This window comes from Pleurodeles waltl, chromosome 8, assembly GCF_031143425.1.
Source record: "Pleurodeles waltl isolate 20211129_DDA chromosome 8, aPleWal1.hap1.20221129, whole genome shotgun sequence".
NCBI lineage: Eukaryota > Metazoa > Chordata > Amphibia > Caudata > Salamandridae > Pleurodeles > Pleurodeles waltl.
The window spans coordinates 1,173,796,784-1,173,815,452 of NC_090447.1; the positions used below are offsets into that span (position 1 = coordinate 1,173,796,784).

General features: G+C 46.7%; 2 protein-coding genes across 2 annotated transcripts in view; one reads left to right on the top strand and one right to left on the bottom strand.

The window, feature by feature from the left end:
- GPALPP1 (GPALPP motifs containing 1) overlaps positions 1-14,942 on the bottom strand; it is a 145,939-nt gene extending 130,997 nt beyond the window's left edge. The window contains exon 1 of the mRNA XM_069205410.1: positions 14,761-14,942. Within this exon, the coding sequence (XP_069061511.1) occupies positions 14,761-14,929 (169 nt within the window). The 5' untranslated portion in view covers positions 14,930-14,942. The remainder of the gene's footprint in view (positions 1-14,760) is intronic.
- Positions 14,943-15,393: 451 nt separating this feature from the next.
- The window catches only part of NUFIP1 (nuclear FMR1 interacting protein 1), a 243,974-nt gene continuing 240,698 nt past the window's right edge, over positions 15,394-18,669 (top strand). Inside the window, exon 1 of the mRNA XM_069205411.1 lies at positions 15,394-15,867. Coding sequence (XP_069061512.1) covers positions 15,444-15,867 — 424 coding nt within the window. The 5' untranslated portion in view covers positions 15,394-15,443. The remainder of the gene's footprint in view (positions 15,868-18,669) is intronic.

An 18,669-nucleotide genomic window follows, 5' to 3' on the forward strand; every position in this document is an offset into this window, starting at 1 on the left:
TATGGGATAAAAGGGGTTCAATAGGTTTTCAGAAACGTACAACAGTTGAAGAAGTGCAGCTCAGAGACAGAGTTTCACTATGATCATCTTGAGCACTTTTCACTAATGGAGGCTAGAGTAAAACATTCAAGAATCACCCTCTGGTTATCCAGAGGAACAGGAGCAGTCTTTTCTTCACCATGTCTGCACAATTTAGTACTGCTGAAGCAATACAGTCCAATAAGGAGGCGTGAAATGCAGATGTATGAAAAGGAAATGCCCCTTAGTGTTCTAAGGTAGAAACCAACAAGAAGCAACATCAGATACACCCTCGCTACAGCCCGCAATGTAACAAGTGACTTGCATCTTCACACAATTCTTACATTCTTTCAACCTCCTTACATTCCACAGTTCACAATCCAAATGCAGACCCATAAGCTACTTCAAACTTCACTCCTTTCAACCAACACCACAACACATGCACTACAATGCTAACAACACTAACATCCATATGAACAAAGGCACAGGCAAGCAAAGAGTACACACATATACTTAGTTACGTAAAATGCACTCACCCTAACACAGAATATGGACAATCTACCATACATATATAACAATACCTTAAATGTACTGTAGGAAGTTGGCTCTGTATGCACTATTTCAAAGTAAGGAATAGTATGCACAGAGTCCAAGGGTTCCCCTTAGAGGTAAGATAATGGCAAAAAGAGATAATACTAATGCTCTATTTTGTGGTAGTGTGGTCGAGCAGTAGGCTTATCAAATGAGTAGTGTTAAGCATTTGTTGTACATACACACAGGCAATAAATGAGGAACACACACTCAGAGACAAATCCAGCCAATAGGTTTTGTTATAGAAAAATATATTTTCTTAGTTTATTTTAAGAACCACAGGTTCAATTTCTACATGTAATATCTAATTTGAAAGGTATTGCAGGTAAGTACTTTAGGAACTTTGAATCATTACATTAGCATGTATACTTTTTACATAAAACACAATAAGCTGTTTTAAAAGTGGACAGTGCAATTTTCACAGTTCCTGGGGAAGGTAAGTTTTTGTTAGTTTTGTCAGGTAAGTAAATCACTTACAAGTCTCAGGTTTGGGTCCAAGGTAGCCCACCGTTGGGGGTTCAGAGCAACCCCAAAGTTACCACACCAGCAGCTCAGGGCCGGTCAGGTGCAGAGGTCAAAGAGGTGCCCAAAACACATAGGCTTCAATGGAGAGAAGGGGGTGCCCCGGTTCCGGTCGGCCAGCAGGTAAGTACCCGCGTCTTCGGAGGGCAGACCAGGGGGGTTTTGTAGGGCATCGGGGGGGACACAAGTCAGCACAAAAAGTACACCCTCAGCAGCGCGGGGGCGGCCGGGTGCAGTGTGCAAACACGCATCGGGTTTTCAATGAGAGACCAAGGGATCTCTTCAGCGGTGCAGGCAGGCAAGGGGGGGGCTCCTCGGGGTAGCCACCACCTGGGCAAGGGAGAGGGCCTCCTGGGGGTCACTCCTGCACAGGAGTTCTGTTCCTTTAGGTGCTGGGGGCTGCGGGTGCAGGGTCTTTTCCAGCCGTCGGGAAATGGTGTTCAGGCAGTCGCGGTCAGGGGGAGCCTCGGGATTCCCTCTGCAGGCGTCGCTGTGGGGGCTCAGGGGGGACAACTTTGGTTACTCACGGTCTCGGAGTCGCCGGAGGGTCCTCCCTGAGGTGTTGGTTCTCCACCAGTCGAGTCGGGGTCGCCGGGTGCAGTGATGCAAGTCTCACGCTTCTTGCGGGGTGTTGCAGGGGTCTTTAAATCTGCTCCTTGAAACAAAGTTGCAGTTCTTTTGGAGCAGTGCCGCGGTCCTCTGGAGTTTCTTGTCTTTCTTGAAGCAGGGCAGTCCTCAGAGGATTCAGAGGTCGCTGGTCCCTTGGAAAGCATCGCTGGAGCAGGGTTCTTTGGAAGGCAGGAGACAGGCCGGTAGGACTGGGGCCAAAGCAGTTGGTGTCTTCTGTTCTTCCTCTGCAGGGGTTTTTCAGCTCAGCAGTCTTCTTCTTCTTGTAGTTTCAGGAATCTAAATTCTTAGGTTCAGGGAAGCCCTTAAATACTAAATTTAAGGGCGTGTTTAGGTCTGGGGGGTTAGTAGCCAATGGCTACTAGCCCTGAGGGTGGGTACACCCTCTTTGTGCCTCCTCCCAAGGGGAGGGGGTCACATCCCTAATCCTATTGGGGAATCCTCCATCTGCAAGATGGAGGATTTCTAAAAGGTAGAGTCACTTCAGCTCAGGACACCTTAGGGGCTGTCCTGACTGGCCAGTGACTCCTCCTTGTTATTCTCATTATCTCCTCCGGTCTTGCCGCCAAAAGTGGGGCCGTGGCCGGAGGGGGCGGGCAACTCCACTAGCTGGAGTGCCCTGCGGTGCTGGAACAAAGGGGGGGTAAGCCTTTGAGGCTCACCGCCAGGTGTTACAGCTCCTGCCTGGGGGAGGTGATAGCATCTCCATCCAGTGCAGGCTTTGTTACTGGCCTCAGAGTGACAAAGGAACTCTCCCTGTGGGGCCAGCAACATGTCTCAGTTGTGGCAGGCTGCTGGAACCAGTCAGCCTACACAGATAGTCGGTGAAGGTTTCAGGGGGCACCTCTAAGGTGCCCTCTGGGGTGTATTTCACAATAAAATGTACACTGGCATCAGTGTGCATTTATTGTGCTGAGAAGTTTGATACCAAACTTCCCAGTTTTCAGTGTAGCCATTATGGTGCTGTGGAGTCTGTGTTTGACAGACTCCCAGACCATATACTCTTATGGCTACCCTGCACTTACAATGTCTAAGGTTTGGCTTAGACACTGTAGGGGCACAGTACTCATGCACTGGTGCCCTCACCTATGGTATAGTGCACCCTGCCTTAGGGCTGTAAGGCCTACTAGAGGGGTGACTTATCTATACTGCATAGGCAGTGTGAGGTTGGCATGGCACCCTGAGGGGAGTGCCATGTCGACTTACTCGTTTTGTTCTCACCAGCACACACAAGCTGGCAAGCAGTGTGTCTGTGCTGAGTGAGGGGTCCCCAGGGTGGCATAAGATATGCTGCAGCCCTTAGAGACCTTCCCTGGCATCAGGGCCCTTGGTACCAGGGGTACCAGTTACAAGGGACTTACCTGGATGCCAGGGTGTGCCAATTGTGGAATCAAAAGTACAGGTTAGGGAAAGAACACTGGTGCTGGGGCCTGGTTAGCAGGCCTCAGCACACTTTCAATTCAAAACATAGCATCAGCAAAGGCAAAAAGTCAGGGGGTAACCATGCCAAGGAGGCATTTCCTTACACAACCCCCCCCCCCCCCAAACGAAAGAGGATGAGATTAACCTTTCCCAAGAGAGTCTTCATTTTCTAAGTGGAAGAACCTGGAAAGGCCATCTGCATTGGCATGGGCAGTCCCAGGTCTGTGTTCCACTATAAAGTCCATTACCTGTAGGGAGATGGACCACCTCAACAGTTTTGGATTTTCACCTTTCATTTGCATCAGCCATCTGAGAGGTCTGTGGTCAGTCTGAACTAGGAAGTGAGTACCAAAGAGGTATGGTCTCAGCTTCTTCAGGGACCAAACCACAGCAAAGGCCTCCCTCTCAATGGCACTCCAACGCTGCTCCCTGGGGAGTAACCTCCTGCTAATGAAAGCAACAGGCTGGTCAAGGCCATCATCATTTGTTTGGGACAAAACTGCCCCTATCCCATGTTCAGAGGCATCTGTTTGCACAATGAACTGCTTGGAGTAATCTGGAGCTTTTAGAACTGGTGCTGTGCACATAGCTTGTTTCAGGGTGTCAAAGGCCTGTTGGCATTCTACAGTCCAGTTTCCTTTCTTGGGCATTTTCTTGGAGGTGAGTTCTGTGAGGGCTGTCACAATGGATCCATATCCCTTCACAAACCTCCTATAGTACCCAGTCAAGCCAAGGAATGCCCTGACTTGAGTCTGGGTTTTTGGAGCTGCCCAGTCCAGAATAGTCTGGATCTTAGGCTGGAGTGGCTGAACTTGGCCTCCACCTACAAGGTGTCCCAAGTAAACCACAGTTCCCTGCCCTATCTGGCATTTGGATGCCTTGATAGAGAGGCCTGCAGATTGCAGAGCCTTCAAAACCTTCTTCAGGTGGACCAGGTGATCCTGCCAGTTGGAGCTAAAGACAGCAATATCGTCAAGATAAGCTGCACTGAAGGACTCCAAGCCAGCAAGGACTTGATTCATCAACCTTTGGAAGGTGGCAGGGGCATTCTTTAAACCAAAGGGCATAACAGTGAACTGATAATGCCCATCAGGTGAGGAGAATGCTGTCTTTTCTTTTGCTCCAGGGGCCATTTTGATTTGCCAATACCCTGCTGTTAAGTCAAAGGTACTTAAGAATTTGGCAGCCCCTAATTTATCAATCAGCTCATCAGCTCTAGGAATGGGATGGGCATCTGTCTTGGTGACAGAGTTAAGTCCTCTGTAGTCCACACAAAACCTCATCTCTCTCTTTCCATCTTTGGTGTGAGGTTTGGGGACTAAGACCACTGGGCTAGCCCAGGGGCTGTCAGAGTACTCAATTACTCCCAATTCCAGCATCTTGTGGACTTCCACCTTGATGCTTTCCTTAACTTGATCAGACTGTCTGAATATTTTGTTTTTGACAGGCATGCTGTCTCCTGTGTCCACATCATGGGTACACAGGTGTGTCTGACCAGGGGTTAGGGAAAAGAGCTCAGCAAACTGTTGCAGGACCTTCCTACAGTCAGCTTGCTGTTGGCCAGAGAGGGTGTCTGAATAGATCACTCCATCTACTGAGCCATCATTAGGGTCTGATGACAGAAGATCAGGGAGAGGCTCACTCTCAGCTTCCTGATCCTCATCTGTTACCATTAACAGATTTACATCAGCCCTGTCATTGAAGAGCTTAAGGCGGTTCACATGGATCACCCTCTTGGGGCTCCTGCTTGTGCCCAGGTCTACCAGGTAGGTGACCTGACTCTTCCTCTCTAGCACTGGGTAAGGGCCACTCCATTTGTCCTGAAGTGCCCTGGGAGCCACAGGCTCCAAAACCCAGACTTTCTGCCCTGGTTGACATTCAACCAGTGCAGCCTTTTGGTCATACCAACACTTCTGGAGCTGTTGGCTGGCCTCAAGGTTTTTGCTTGCCTTTTCCATGTACACAGCCATCCTTGAGCGAAGGCCAAGTACATAGTCCACTATGTCTTCTTTAGGCTCATGAAGAGGTCTCTCCCAGCCTTCTTTCACAAGAGCTAGTGGTCCCCTTACAGGGTGGCCAAACAGAAGTTGAAAGGGTGAGAACCGTACTCCCTTCTGAGGCACCTCTCTGTAAGCGAAAAGGAGACATGGCAAGAGGGCATCCCATCTCCTTTTGAGTTTTTCTGGGAGCCCCATGATCATGCCCTTTAATGTCTTGTTGAATCTCTCAACAAGGCCATTAGTTTGTGGATGATAGGTGTAGTGAATTTATAAGTCACTCCACACTCATTCCACATGTGTTTTAGGTATGCTGACATGAAGTTGGTACCTCTGTCAGATACCACCTCCTTAGGGAAGCCCACTCTGGTAAAGATACCAATGAGGGCCTTGGCTCCTGAGGCTGTGGGAGGTTCCAGTGGACCCACTATGTCCACACCCACTCTTTCAAAGGGGACCCCCACCACTGGAAGTGGAATGAGGGGGGCCTTTGGATGTCCACCTGTCTTACCACTGGCTTGACAGGTGGTACAGGAGGTGCAAAACTCCTTAACCTTCTGGGACATGTTGGGCCAGTAGAAGTGGTTGACTAACCTCTCCCACGTCTTGGTTTGTCCCAAATGCCCAGCAAGGGGAATATCATGGGCTAAGGTCAGAATAAACTCTCTGAACCCCTGAGGCACTACCACTCTCCTAGTGGCACCAGGTTTGGGATCTCTTGCCTCAGTGTACAGGAGTCCATCTTCCCAATAGACCCTATGTGTTCCATTTTTCTTGCCTTTGGACTCTTCAGCAGCTTGCTGCCTAAGGCCTTCAAGAGAGGGACAGGTTTCTTGTCCCTTACACAACTCTTCCCTTGAGGGTCCCCCTGGGCCCAAGAGCTCAACCTGATAAGGTTCCAGCTCCATAGGCTCAGTTCCCTCAGAGGGCAGAACTTCTTCCTGAGAAGAGAGGCTCTCTTTTTCTTGTTGTGTTGCCGCTGGTTTCCCAGCTGACTTTCCTTTTCTCTTGGTAGGCTGGGCCTTTCTTCCAGACTCCAGCTCTACTTTTTCACCCTGTGCCTTGCACGGTGCCCTTGTCTTGACACACACCAGTTCAGGGATACCCAGCATGGCTGCATGGGTTTTCAGTTCTACCTCAGCCCATGCTGAGGACTCCAGGTCATTTCCAAGCAAACAGTCTACTGGGATATTTGAGGAGACCACCACCTGTTTCAGGCCATTGACCCCTCCCCACTCTAAAGTTACCATTGCCATGGGATGTACTTTAGTTTGATTGTCAGCATTGGTGACTGGATAAGTTTGTCCAGTCAGGTATTGGCCAGGGGAAACCAGTTTCTCTGTCACCATAGTGACACTGGCACCTGTATCCCTCAGGCCCTCTACACTTGTCCTGTTAATTAAGAGCTGCTGCCTGTATTTTTGCATGTTAGGGGGCCAGGCAGCCAGTGTGGCTAAATCCACCCCACCCTCAGAGACTAATGTAGCTTCAGTGACACCTGATTTGCTCTGGGCACACTGTTGATCCCACTTGGAGACTGGCCATTCCAGTTTTAGCTGGAGTGGAGTTAGAAGTGGTATCTTTCTTGGGACAGGCCTTGTCTCCAGTTTGGTGTCCAGACTGACTACAGCTACGACACCAGGCCTTTTTGGGATCAAAGTTTTTAACCATGTACCCAGGATTGTTTTGTGAAGAGGCTCTGGGCCCACCCTCCTGTGCAGGTTTTTGGGGGCCTGTAGAAGACTCTTTACTATTTTTGTTTTTGGCTGTCTCACCACCCTTCCCCTGGGGAGGTTTTGTGACCCCTTTCTTTTGGTCACCCCCTGTGGAAGTTTTGGACACCCTAGTCTTGACCCAATGGTCCGCCTTCTTTCCCAATTCTTGGGGAGAAATTGGTCCTAGGTCTACCAGATGCTGATGCAGTTTATCATTGAAACAATTACTTAATAGGTGTTCTTTCACAAATAAATTGTACAGCCCATCATAATTACTTACACCACTGCCTTGAATCCAACCATCTAGTGTTTTTACTGAGTAGTCTACAAAGTCAACCCAGGTCTGGCTCGAGGATTTTTGAGCCCCCCTGAATCTAATCCTATACTCCTCAGTGGAGAATCCAAAGCCCTCAATCAGGGTACCCTTCATGAGGTCATAAGATTCTGCATCTTTTCCAGAGAGTGTGAAGAGTCTATCCCTACACTTTACTGTGAACATTTCCCAAAGGAGAGCACCCCAGTGAGATTTGTTCACTTTTCTGGTTACACAAGCCCTCTCAAAAGCTGTGAACCATTTGGTGATGTCATCACCATCTTCATATTTAGTTACAATCCCTTTAGGGATTTTCAACATGTCAGGAGAATCTCTGACCCTATTTATGTTGCTGCCACCATTGATGGGTCCTAGGCCCATCTCTTGTCTTTCCCTTTCTATGGCTAGGATCTGTCTTTCCAAAGCCAATCTTTTGGCCATCCTGGCTAACTGGATGTCCTCTTCACTGGAGTTATCCTCAATGATTTCAGAGAGGTTGGTCCCTCCTGTGAGGGAGCCAGCATCTCTGACTATTATGCTTGGAGTCAGGGCTTGAGAGGCCCTGTCTTCCCTAGATAGGACTGGTAGGGGGGAATCACCCTGCAAGTCACTATCATCATCCTCTGTGTTGCCATCTTCAGAGGGGTTGGCTCTTTCAAACTCTGCCAAAAGCTCCTGGAGCTGTAGTTTGGAAGGTCTGGGGCCCATTACTATTTTCTTTAGTTTACAGAGTGACCTTAGCTCCCTCCTCTTAAGATGGAGGTAAGGTGTGGTGTCGAGTTCCACCACATTCATCTCTGCACTAGACATTATGCTTCTAAAAGTTGGAATACTTTTTAAGAATCTAAAACTAGTTCTAGGTTCTAATTCAAACTTTTACAAAACTTTTAAACTCTAAAAGAAATGCTAAACAGGATCTAACACAAGGCCCTAGCAGGTCTTTTAAGAATTTAGAAAAATTTCAAATTGCAAAAACAATTTCTAATGACAATTTTTAGAATTTGTCGTGTGATCAGGTATTGGCTGAGTAGTCCAGCAAATGCAAAGTCTTGTACCCCACCGTTGATCCACCATTGTAGGAAGTTGGCTCTGTATGCACTATTTCAAAGTAAGGAATAGTATGCACAGAGTCCAAGGGTTCCCGTTAGAGGTAAGATAGTGGCAAAAAGAGATAATACTAATGCTCTATTTTGTGGTAGTGTGGTCGAGCAGTAGGCTTATCAAAGGAGTAGTGTTGAGCATTTGTTGTACATACACACAGGCAATAAATGAGGAACACACACTCAGAGACAAATCCAGCCAATAGGTTTTGTTATAGAAAAATATATTTTCTTAGTTTATTTTAAGAACCACAGGTTCAATTTCTACATGTAATATCTAATTTGAAAGGTATTGCAGGTAAGTACTTTAGGAACTTTGAATCATTACATTAGCATGTATACTTTTTACATAAAACACAATAAGCTGTTTTAAAAGTGGACACAGTGCAATTTTCACAGTTCCTGGGGGAGGTAAGTTTTTGTTAGTTTTGTCAGGTAAGTAAATCACTTACAAGTCTCAGGTTTGGGTCCAAGGTAGCCCACCGTTAGGGGTTCAGAGCAACCCCAAAGTTACCACACCAGCAGCTCAGGGCCGGTCAGGTGCAGAGGTCAAAGAGGTGCCCAAAACACATAGGCTTCAATGGAGAGAAGGGGGTGCCCCGGTTCCGGTCGGCCAGCAGGTAAGTACCTGCTTCTTCGGAGGGCAGACCAGGGGGGTTTTGTAGGGCACCGGGGGGGACACAAGTCAGCACAAAAAGTACACCCTCAGCAGCGCGGGGGCGGCCGGGTGCAGTGTGCAAACACGCGTCGGGTTTTCAATGAGAGACCAAGGGATCTCTTCAGCGGTGCAGGCAGGCAAGGGGGGGGGCTCCTCGGGGTAGCCACCACCTGGGCAAGGGAGAGGGCCTCCTGGGGGTCACTCCTGCACAGGAGTTCCGTTCCTTTAGGTGCTGGGGGCTGCGGGTGCAGGGTCTTTTCCAGCCGTCGGGAAATGGAGTTCAGGCAGTCGCGGTCAGGGGGAGCCTCGGGATTCCCTCTGCAGGCGTCGCTGTGGGGGCTCAGGGGGGACAACTTTGGTTACTCACGGTCTCGGAGTCGCCGGAGGGTCCTCCCTGAGGTGTTGGTTCTCCACCAGTCGAGTCGGGGTCACCGGGTGCAGTGTTGCAAGTCTCACGCTTCTTGCGGGGAGTTGCAGGGGTCTTTAAATCTGCTCCTTGAAACAAAGTTGCAGTTCTTTTGGAGCAGTGCCGCTGTCCTCTGGAGTTTCTTGTCTTTCTTGAAGCAGGGCAGTCCTCAGAGGATTCAGAGGTCGCTGGTCCCTTGGAAAGCGTCGCTGGAGCAGGGTTCTTTGGAAGGCAGGAGACAGGCCGGTAGGACTGGGGCCAAAGCAGTTGGTGTCTTCTGTTCTTCCTCTGCAGGGGTTTTTCAGCTCAGCAGTCTTCTTCTTCTTGTAGTTTCAGGAATCTAAATTCTTAGGTTCAGGGAAGCCCTTAAATACTAAATTTAAGGGCGTGTTTAGGTATGGGGGGTTAGTAGCCAATGGCTACTAGCCCTGAGGGTGGGTACACCCTCTTTGTGCCTTCTCCCAAGGGGGGGGTCACATCCCTAATCCTATTGGTGAATCCTCCATCTGCAAGATGGAGGATTTCTAAAATTTAGAGTCACTTCAGCTCAGGACACCTTAGGGGCTGTCCTGACTGGCCAGTGACTCCTCCTTGTTATTCTCATTATCTCCTCCGGTCTTGCCGCCAAAAGTGGGGCCGTGGCCGGAGGGGGCGGGCAACTCCACTAGCTGGAGTGCCCTGCGGTGCTGGAACAAAGGGGGTAAGCCTTTGAGGCTCACCCCCAGGTGTTACAACTCCTGCCTGGGGGAGGTGATAGCATCTCCACCCAGTGCAGGCTTTGTTACTGGCCTCAGAGTGACAAAGGCACTCTCCCCGTGGGGCCAGCAACATGTCTCGGTTGTGGAAGGCTGCTGGAACCAGTCAGCCTACACAGATAGTCGGTTAAGGTTTCAGGGGGCACCTCTAAGGTGCCCTCTGGGGTGTATTTCACAATAAAATGTACACTGGCATCAGTGTGCATTTATTGTGCTGAGAAGTTTGATACCAAACTTCCCAGTTTTCAGTGTAGCCATTATGGTGCTGTGGAGTCCGTGTTTGACAGACTCCCAGACCATATACTCTTATGGCTACCCTGCACTTACAATGTCTAAGGTTTGGCTTAGACACTGTAGGGGCACAGTACTCATGCACTGGTGCCCTCACCTATGGTATAGTGCACCCTGCCTTAGGGCTGTAAGGCCTACTAGAGGGGTGACTTATCTATACTGCATAGGCAGTGTGAGGTCGGCATGGCACCCTTAGGGGAGTGCCATGTCGACTTACTCGTTTTGTTCTCACCAGCACATACAAGCTGGCAAGCAGTGTGTCTGTGCTGAGTGAGGGGTCCCCAGGGTGGCATAAGATATGCTGCAGCCCTTAGAGACCTTCCCTGGCATCAGGGCCCTTGGTACCAGGGGTACCAGTTACAAGGGACTTACCTGGATGCCAGGGTGTGCCAATTGTGGAATCAAAAGTACAGGTTAGGGAAAGAACACTGGTGCTGGGGCCTGGTTAGCAGGCCTCAGCACACTTTCAATTCAAAACATAGCATCAGCAAAGGCAAAAAGTCAAGGGGTAACCATGCCAAGGAGGCATTTCCTTACATGTACTGACTACAAGTCACAGTCTTCCAACGGCCTGGGTGTACAATGTTCTCTCATCCTATGTTTTTCTGGGTCCTAGACTTCTGGCAATTGAAGTGACACCAGGTGATTCAGCCACAACTTTCAAATTTGGATTCTATAAACAACCAGACTCAACAGACCACCAAATGCTACAGGTGTACCACTGCCCTCCACAGACTCACAACCACCACCATCCCTTTGATCAATGAAATACCATAATCCTTCTCACAAACTACCAAATGTCTCAATCCAGAATTTCTCTTAACTTAACAATACACTCACACCTCCCTCAGGTTCTAAGCCTCATTTCGCAGGGGACAGACCCTTGCAATACTTCAGTAACTCGGACGTACGACCAATGTGGTGACCCTTTTTTATACAAAACCTTATTTCATGATCTAAACCATGGATGCTCAAAGTATGGCCCGGGGAGCCGCATGCGCCCCAACTGACCTTTACATGCGGCCCCCGGGACAACAGGAGTACAGGGTTGCTCTTCACTCGGTCGTAAATAAAGAGGCAATTGTTTATTTCAAGGTTAACTGCTGTTAAGGAAAGGAAGTAACCAGGGAGTCCTCAGCTTCACTTTAGAAGCAAGTTAATTATTAAAGACATCTTGCAGCAAAAATGTTTAAATAATAACAGTCACTTCAAAAAGTGTATTAAGTTAACACGCAGTCTATTTCACCTAAGTATAAGTTATTGTATCAGTGCAATGAGAAGTATTAATTTAAATGTGATAATTTTCAAACAAAAATTTAGAAACATTAATTTTCACTTCGAACAAGCAAGTCAGATGTCATGTGCACTTTTTGAGTGGCCTGGGTTCCTATTATAGATGAACAACATTATAGTTTATGAAATCAAACACAGAAGCAAATTAGTAGGGTGTAGACCCTGAACCTAAAATTAAGCAACTGCCTAGGATCACACAATTTTGAAAAGTGGGGAAGCTAAGATTAATCACAGATTTTCTAGTTTCATATTGTTCAATTCAGCTACTATATCCATACCCTTTGCTTCACTTACCAATACTTAACCGCCAGTCCTCTCAACCCCATCGCCCAACCGCTGGCATTGATGCGCCCCTCAGTCACATCACAGATCAAACTTTTTGGCCCCTGGGAAAATGTTTGTGAGTACCCATGATCTAAACATATTGCCCTACTCATTTGTTGAAATTTCTTAGGCTAACTGTTATACTGACACATTTTCAGCTTCTCCTTCTTTTATCTTTCCAGCTTTCCTCTCTTTCATCTCAACATCATCATGAAATGAAATTTTTCTGTGATGAATGCTGTGTAACGTCCGGAATCATCCTCCAACTTTATTTAATGGTAAGCACTGCGGTCAATCATTGACAACACAGACGCAACCAGGTATTCGAACAAGCATTTCATGAAATTTCAGTAGGCAAAACATATCACCTCATACAGCCTTGTTCAAGTGTCTTAAATCCACACAGAACTTTAAGTCGCTGGTGTGTTCTAAGGAAATCAACACCAGTGACATCCAATTGGAACTCTCAACAGGTTCTATGGTGCCCTTCTCCCGTAGCACAACATTTCCTCAAATTTTGCTCTGTAACTCAAAGAACAGTAATAATCTATTGAAGTATCCTTTAGTATGTTGTTATGCTTGAACCCTCTCAATGTTCCCAACGTATCACACCAAAATGCAGAAAATTCTGATTCTAACTATTCATGGTCTCCTCCACATTCACTGCATTCCCACTTTCTCTGTTAACTACATACAGGGGGCTGAACCACTCTGAGGTCTAACTTCATTTGAAAGTTCTTTCTGGGCCAGCTCAAAAGTGTTTACCCTTTGACAGCTATGTACAAATTCCCTCAAGTTCTTCTCCCATTACACTTTAAATATGTCCTTATTAATCAAGCCATAGTGACCCTATGACCAGAGTACCCCCAGGCTGCACAACTGTACTCACCAACCTCCTATTGAGCCACAGTGTTTCAAATAACCCCCAGCTCATGGAAGTATACCAGGTACATAAATCTTGTTACATTTTTAACCATTGATCAACAACTCACACCTTAGAAACCCTTACCTCTTTTTCCCATTCCACCATCGTCACTAAGGCATATAGTCATGCAGGAACAAAATTCCTGTTCAATTTAACTTTCTCTTCCGTACCATCTTTAGTTTTCTAACCTCTCCTACATAATTTTCTGACAACTCAGTACTACTTGCTGCTTCTAATGCTGCTTTGAATGTCGTCTTTTTGGATTCAGACTTATTTAACATTTGATCTGTCAGGGCCTGGTCATACTTTATATGTTCAGTCGAATGTTACTGAAAGTGCTCTGAGAGCAGCCACAAACAGATCAATGGACTCCCTCTCCTTCTGACATTGTGAAGGGAAAGTATACCTCTCTAAAACAGTACTTATTTTCTTTCTCTATTTCTCTTCTATCGAATTCAAGGCTACTTGTTAAACATCAATGCTCCCTGACTTCCATAGGGGCAGCATGGTTTCTAATTCTTTAAGAGCAATAGCACCGAAACAGTATAGCAACAAAGCAAACTGGCTTTGAGGTGTGCATTTCCCTTCCTCCAGGACTCCGTGTAGGCCTGGAAGAAGTCCAACCACATCTTATGGGTCGCTGGCTAGATTAGGCCACAAATTGTGGAAGTGATTGGATACTAGATATATTAGCATAGAACAATTAGATAAAACAATAAAAGTGGCCAATGTGGTCTTCAAAACACAATTAACTAAAATAAAGAACATAGATACCATAGTTGCCATTGCTAATATTATCTAGAAAAATTAAGGTTATGAATAAAATTCAACAAGTATGCGCTATGTATTATAAAGCTTTGTTTCATTTTTTAAAATGCTTTTATCAATAACATCAAAGTCAAATACATACCAATCAAGCTCAACTTAATTATTAGATCACTTACTTGCAGTTTAGTTTTTTAGGATTAAAATTGCTATAGGAGCATGCAGAGCGGTAGTAATCCCAGCACAAGTGCACATCGCCTCAAATGTGTGACACTTCGCACAAGAGTCAGGCATCGCTGTATGGAAAACAGGGTTGGACTGGCCTATAGGACAATTGGGCAGTGCCCGATGGGCCGGTCTCACAGGTCAGTTTGTGGGCTGTTTATTTGTCTGTTTGTGTTGTTTTATGGTCTTGTGGGGCAGAATTGTATTGTTGATTTCCCATATAGTACCACAAAGTTTCCCTACGGCAAACACAAGTGCAGGCAGTCTCCCATACAATGCAAAATATCCATACAGCTACGAAAACTGTTCGATTTGCAAATGTAGGCCGGAAACACCCTCACTCTGGAAGTTAATCAACCAACTGATTCACATTTTAACAAACACGTTACATTTTGCACTCAACAATGTAAGCACGTGCTCTTGAACCTGCACGCCACAAGTACCGACTAGTTTTGTCACTGCAGTTCAAGTGCCTTCTAGCATTTAGCACGCCTAACCCTACTGCACACAAAAGTATTTGTGCACAAAATTAAAGAGAAATTAAGGGCTTCCAAGGATCAATTTCCAAAATGTTAACACATAATTCAATATTGTTTGTCATTACCAGAACTCGAATTATCTGACGTTTGGAATACTTTCAAAGTTGCCCTGAACAGGGGCCCCACGTGGATCACGTATCCCTAAAACGACACTGGCTCTTTGAGTATGGCGATGTGAGCTTAGAACTACAAATATACTAACAGGTAACGTTAGATGGTGAGCACGGCCTGCGGTCCACCCTTCGCTCACCATTAGCACAAGCGTTGCTCTTACCTTGGTTTGCTTCATCTGGATCCCTGTCGCGAACCCTAAAGCCTGGGGGCAATGCAGGACCGATAAGCTCTCGAGACATTGTCAATTTGAGGAAATCAAGGATGTCAGAAGCATCAAACGCATGCGTATTCCCGTAACAACAACAGGATGCGCGACAGACCACGCCCATTCCCGGGACAAACCTTCTCTTGCTCCAATACTAGTCTAAGGCTCTTCACGGCAACAAAATAGATAACAGACAACATCGCTGGAGTTGTCAGTTAACTCCAGACAACCTCTGGGCCATTTTCGGAAACGCCAATACTAGCTTTAATTACCAGAGGAAATATGGTTATTCACCTAAATAATTCTTGTTCACGTGACTATTGATGTATACATTTTAAAATGTTGAAAATAACCTTAAGCGGGTTTTCCTAAAGCTGTAGGATTCATTTTTATATAAAAGAGTTTAAAGTACAAAGAAGAGAAATACACTTTCCATTCGATTTCTTTTTATATACTTCAGTAGTATGTCTTTTTTATTTCTAAGATTATTTAAATTATTTCTTTGCAAGTGAGAGGATTCACTTCTTCCGCCTAGTTGGGCTCCTTTGCTCAGCTCTAAGGCTGTTGCGTTGGTCCTTTTTCTGTGTTGGCGGCTCCACTCGCTGTGCTGCAGTGACGCGGACTCCCTGCGCCTGTCCATGTGTTCAACAAGCTGTACCAGCACTTGGCAGGACTTTGTGGATCATAGTACTATCATCATGGAACCCTTCGTGCTGTATCCACCCCCCGATTTTAGCACCCCTCCCCCTGGTTTTCTTCCGCCACCCCCTAGCTTCAGCTCCCCGCTTCCCGGTTTCTGTTCCCCACCACCCCCTCCTCCTCAGCCGCCTCCGGTGTTGTGTCCCCCTACCTTTCTGCCCCAAGCCTCCCTTTGGGGGTTAGGAGATTGTGGTTTCTCCAGTGCCTCTGGTGAAGACTGGTACATAAGCCACCAGGCTGCATCGCCGAATCTGCAGAATTGGCACAACAAACAAGTGCATAATCAACACCAGCAAAACCAGCACCATTGGCAGCAGCACAACAGATTCGACAAGAACCAACAGCAACAGGGTCGGCCTTCAGGTTAGTACCACACAATCACTGACAGCCCACCTCATTAGTATTTCTGACATATTGATCAAAGGGTCATTGTGAGGGAATGTGGTTTATAATATGGTGTGGTGATGAGACTATCTTGGCTTCAGTCATGCTCGTTTGTCAAACCTTGGCTCAACCCTGGCTTGCTGTAGTTTCGAGCAGTCAAGCTTAAACAAAGAATCAGGTGTAAAGCATTTAAACAGCACACAAACAAGTAATTAAGAAGGAAACACGACTCTCAAAAACTCCAACACAGAATTATAAATATAGACTGTATTTTTACGAATTTGTAGACACCAAAACAAACAAGCTCCAACAGAGAGTTGCGGATATATAAATACTTAAACAGTTAATCACAACTTTTCACTCAGTTGCGAACAAGCATTGGCAAATTCAACAAATTTGACAATTAGAAACTTTTTCAAGAAACCTTTTGTCAAAGTTACATGTGGTAATTTCCAGTTAGTTTGAACAATCAAATCCGACAGAGAGTCGGCCAGGGGACCGAACAGATTCCCAATAGTTACCTTAGAGATGAAGCAGTCTCCATTCCAGTGTGAACGATAACAGCAACTTGCCATTGACTTCTATAGAGTGGTTCTGATACAAGGGTACTAGATGCAGGGGAAGCCGAGTGGTCGACAGTGGTTGTCCTAGGGCTACCTTTTGGTCCACAACCTTTGTTGGGTGATTTTAGGCACATGGGTTGACAAAACGTCAGAGTTCTCGTTGATCCAGCAAAAATCTAGTTGCTACTGGACTACTGACTTCCGGTCACAACGAAACCAGTGGTTCCCCTCTTCTGGTTATAACTCTCTTTCTGGGCGACCAAACAGCACTTCGACGACTCCACCGGGTCCTGCAGACTTAAGCTCAAACTTTGAGTGTCGGACCTTGCCTTCCAGGCTACACTTTGGTAGTGAGCAGGATTCTAGTGGTCTGGGCTACTAACATGCTCAGGCAGGCCTCTCCAGCTTTTGTGGCCCTGGTGCTGCGACAGGAAGTAAACCAACTGAATCTGCTTCTGCCTAGTCTTGGGAGTCAACCTGTTTACAAGCTGGATACAACAGGCACAGTCCTTTATTGGCTAGCCAAAGAAGCAGTAGGTACAGTCAAACTTCAGTACAGCCTCTTTTTTCCAGGTCCAAGGTCAGCAGTGCAGTCCTTCTTTGGGCCTCTTCTTCAGTACATTCACTATCCGAGGTCTGGGGGTCATAGGTGCCTCTTTTATGCCCAGAAAGTGCCGACAGGTGATGTTGCGGTCTCTAGCCAAAGGACTACTTGGATTCACCCGCATGATGACAGCTTTCTCTGAAGTGTGGCATCTGGCTATCCTAGAGTGCTGTATTCTGCCCTCTCCCAAGATGAGATGGCTGAACCCTTCTCTTAGTGTATGGCGCTTGGTAGCCCACCATAGAGGTGTGGCTACCTGAGGACTACACGTCCACAGACAAAACAGGGTTAACTAGGGTTTACCCTCACTGCCCCAATACCCTCCTGGCTACATAAAGAAAGGAGAAGCGGCACTTTGTGTGCGCTCACCTTTTGCACTTCAAAAGTGGCTTTCACTTTGGAGCTTGCCTTTTGGGCTCACATGTTATGGCTTTTCCTGGCAGGGGAGGAGATAATACCTTAGTATACTTTCCTGGGAGTCATTCACACTCCTTCCCTGGATGACAGAATTCTGTCTGGTGGACAGTCCTTTGTGTGCAACCGTAAACAGGAACTGGAAAACCTTGGGTAACAAAGTGACAATTTACTGAAGTTCACTTTGCCCGCCGATGACATTAAATTCGATTTAACCATTTTCTTGGACTTAATGCAGTGATTCTTTTGAAATTTTGAAGTATCAACTTTAGTAGTCCCATTCAGAAGTTAGCAGGGCTGAGATGTCGGCCTTTAACTCTGCACTCTCCAATGGGGCTACTAGCCTTTCGGGGGTAAAAGCATCAATGTTAGTTTTCACTGTTAGGACCTTCGAAAACATGAAACTACAGGTCCAACATTTTAATATAGTGTTATTTTCCTTTATGGCTCAGTAGGGGTGACTTACAAATATTTATAAAAGGAAGATTTGGGCTTTGCCATGGCTTGAAATGGCAAACTCCATTTAGCAGTTGAAAACTGCTCTGCCAGCCCGCAAAAGCAGGCTTTCAAGACATGCTTTTGCCTTGTTACACTCGTGGTGGCACACCTAGTGCTGCAGTCCACGAGAGACACTCTGACTTACAGTCCCCAAGCACCCCTGTTACCATATACTAGAAACCTACAAGTAAGTCAAATTATGCCAGGTGGGGGGAAGCCAATTAAACATGTACCTTTTTAAGGGTCAAAGCACATGCACTGAGTCCTGATTATAAGGGCTCAGGACATTTCGGAGTCATTACACTGGAGAGTTCTCCCAGCCCCCTCCCTTTTGCTAGAGGAAGCACAGCTCATCTTTTATGTTTGCTGAGCGGGAACAGTTCAGATCACTGCACTGCGACCCGACTGGCAGCACTGCTCGGCAGGAATTGAGTGCTGCCACGTCCATTGCGAACAGCCCAACCTTGCTCTATAGGATCTAGAGTTGGTCGTGCTCAAAGAGAGGGCTCTCGCTGCACTGCTGAACACTGTCACACCACCATAGCAGGTAAGTCTGGCACCAGGCATTTGGGGCCCCTGAGATTCAATGATGAAAGTGCTGCAGCATCATAGACACCTCTCACTGGAATCTTGAAGAGTCAAAAGGGAACTCTTGAGTACAGCCTAGTAGTTTGCATTCCCTGATGTGGCTACCATTGAATG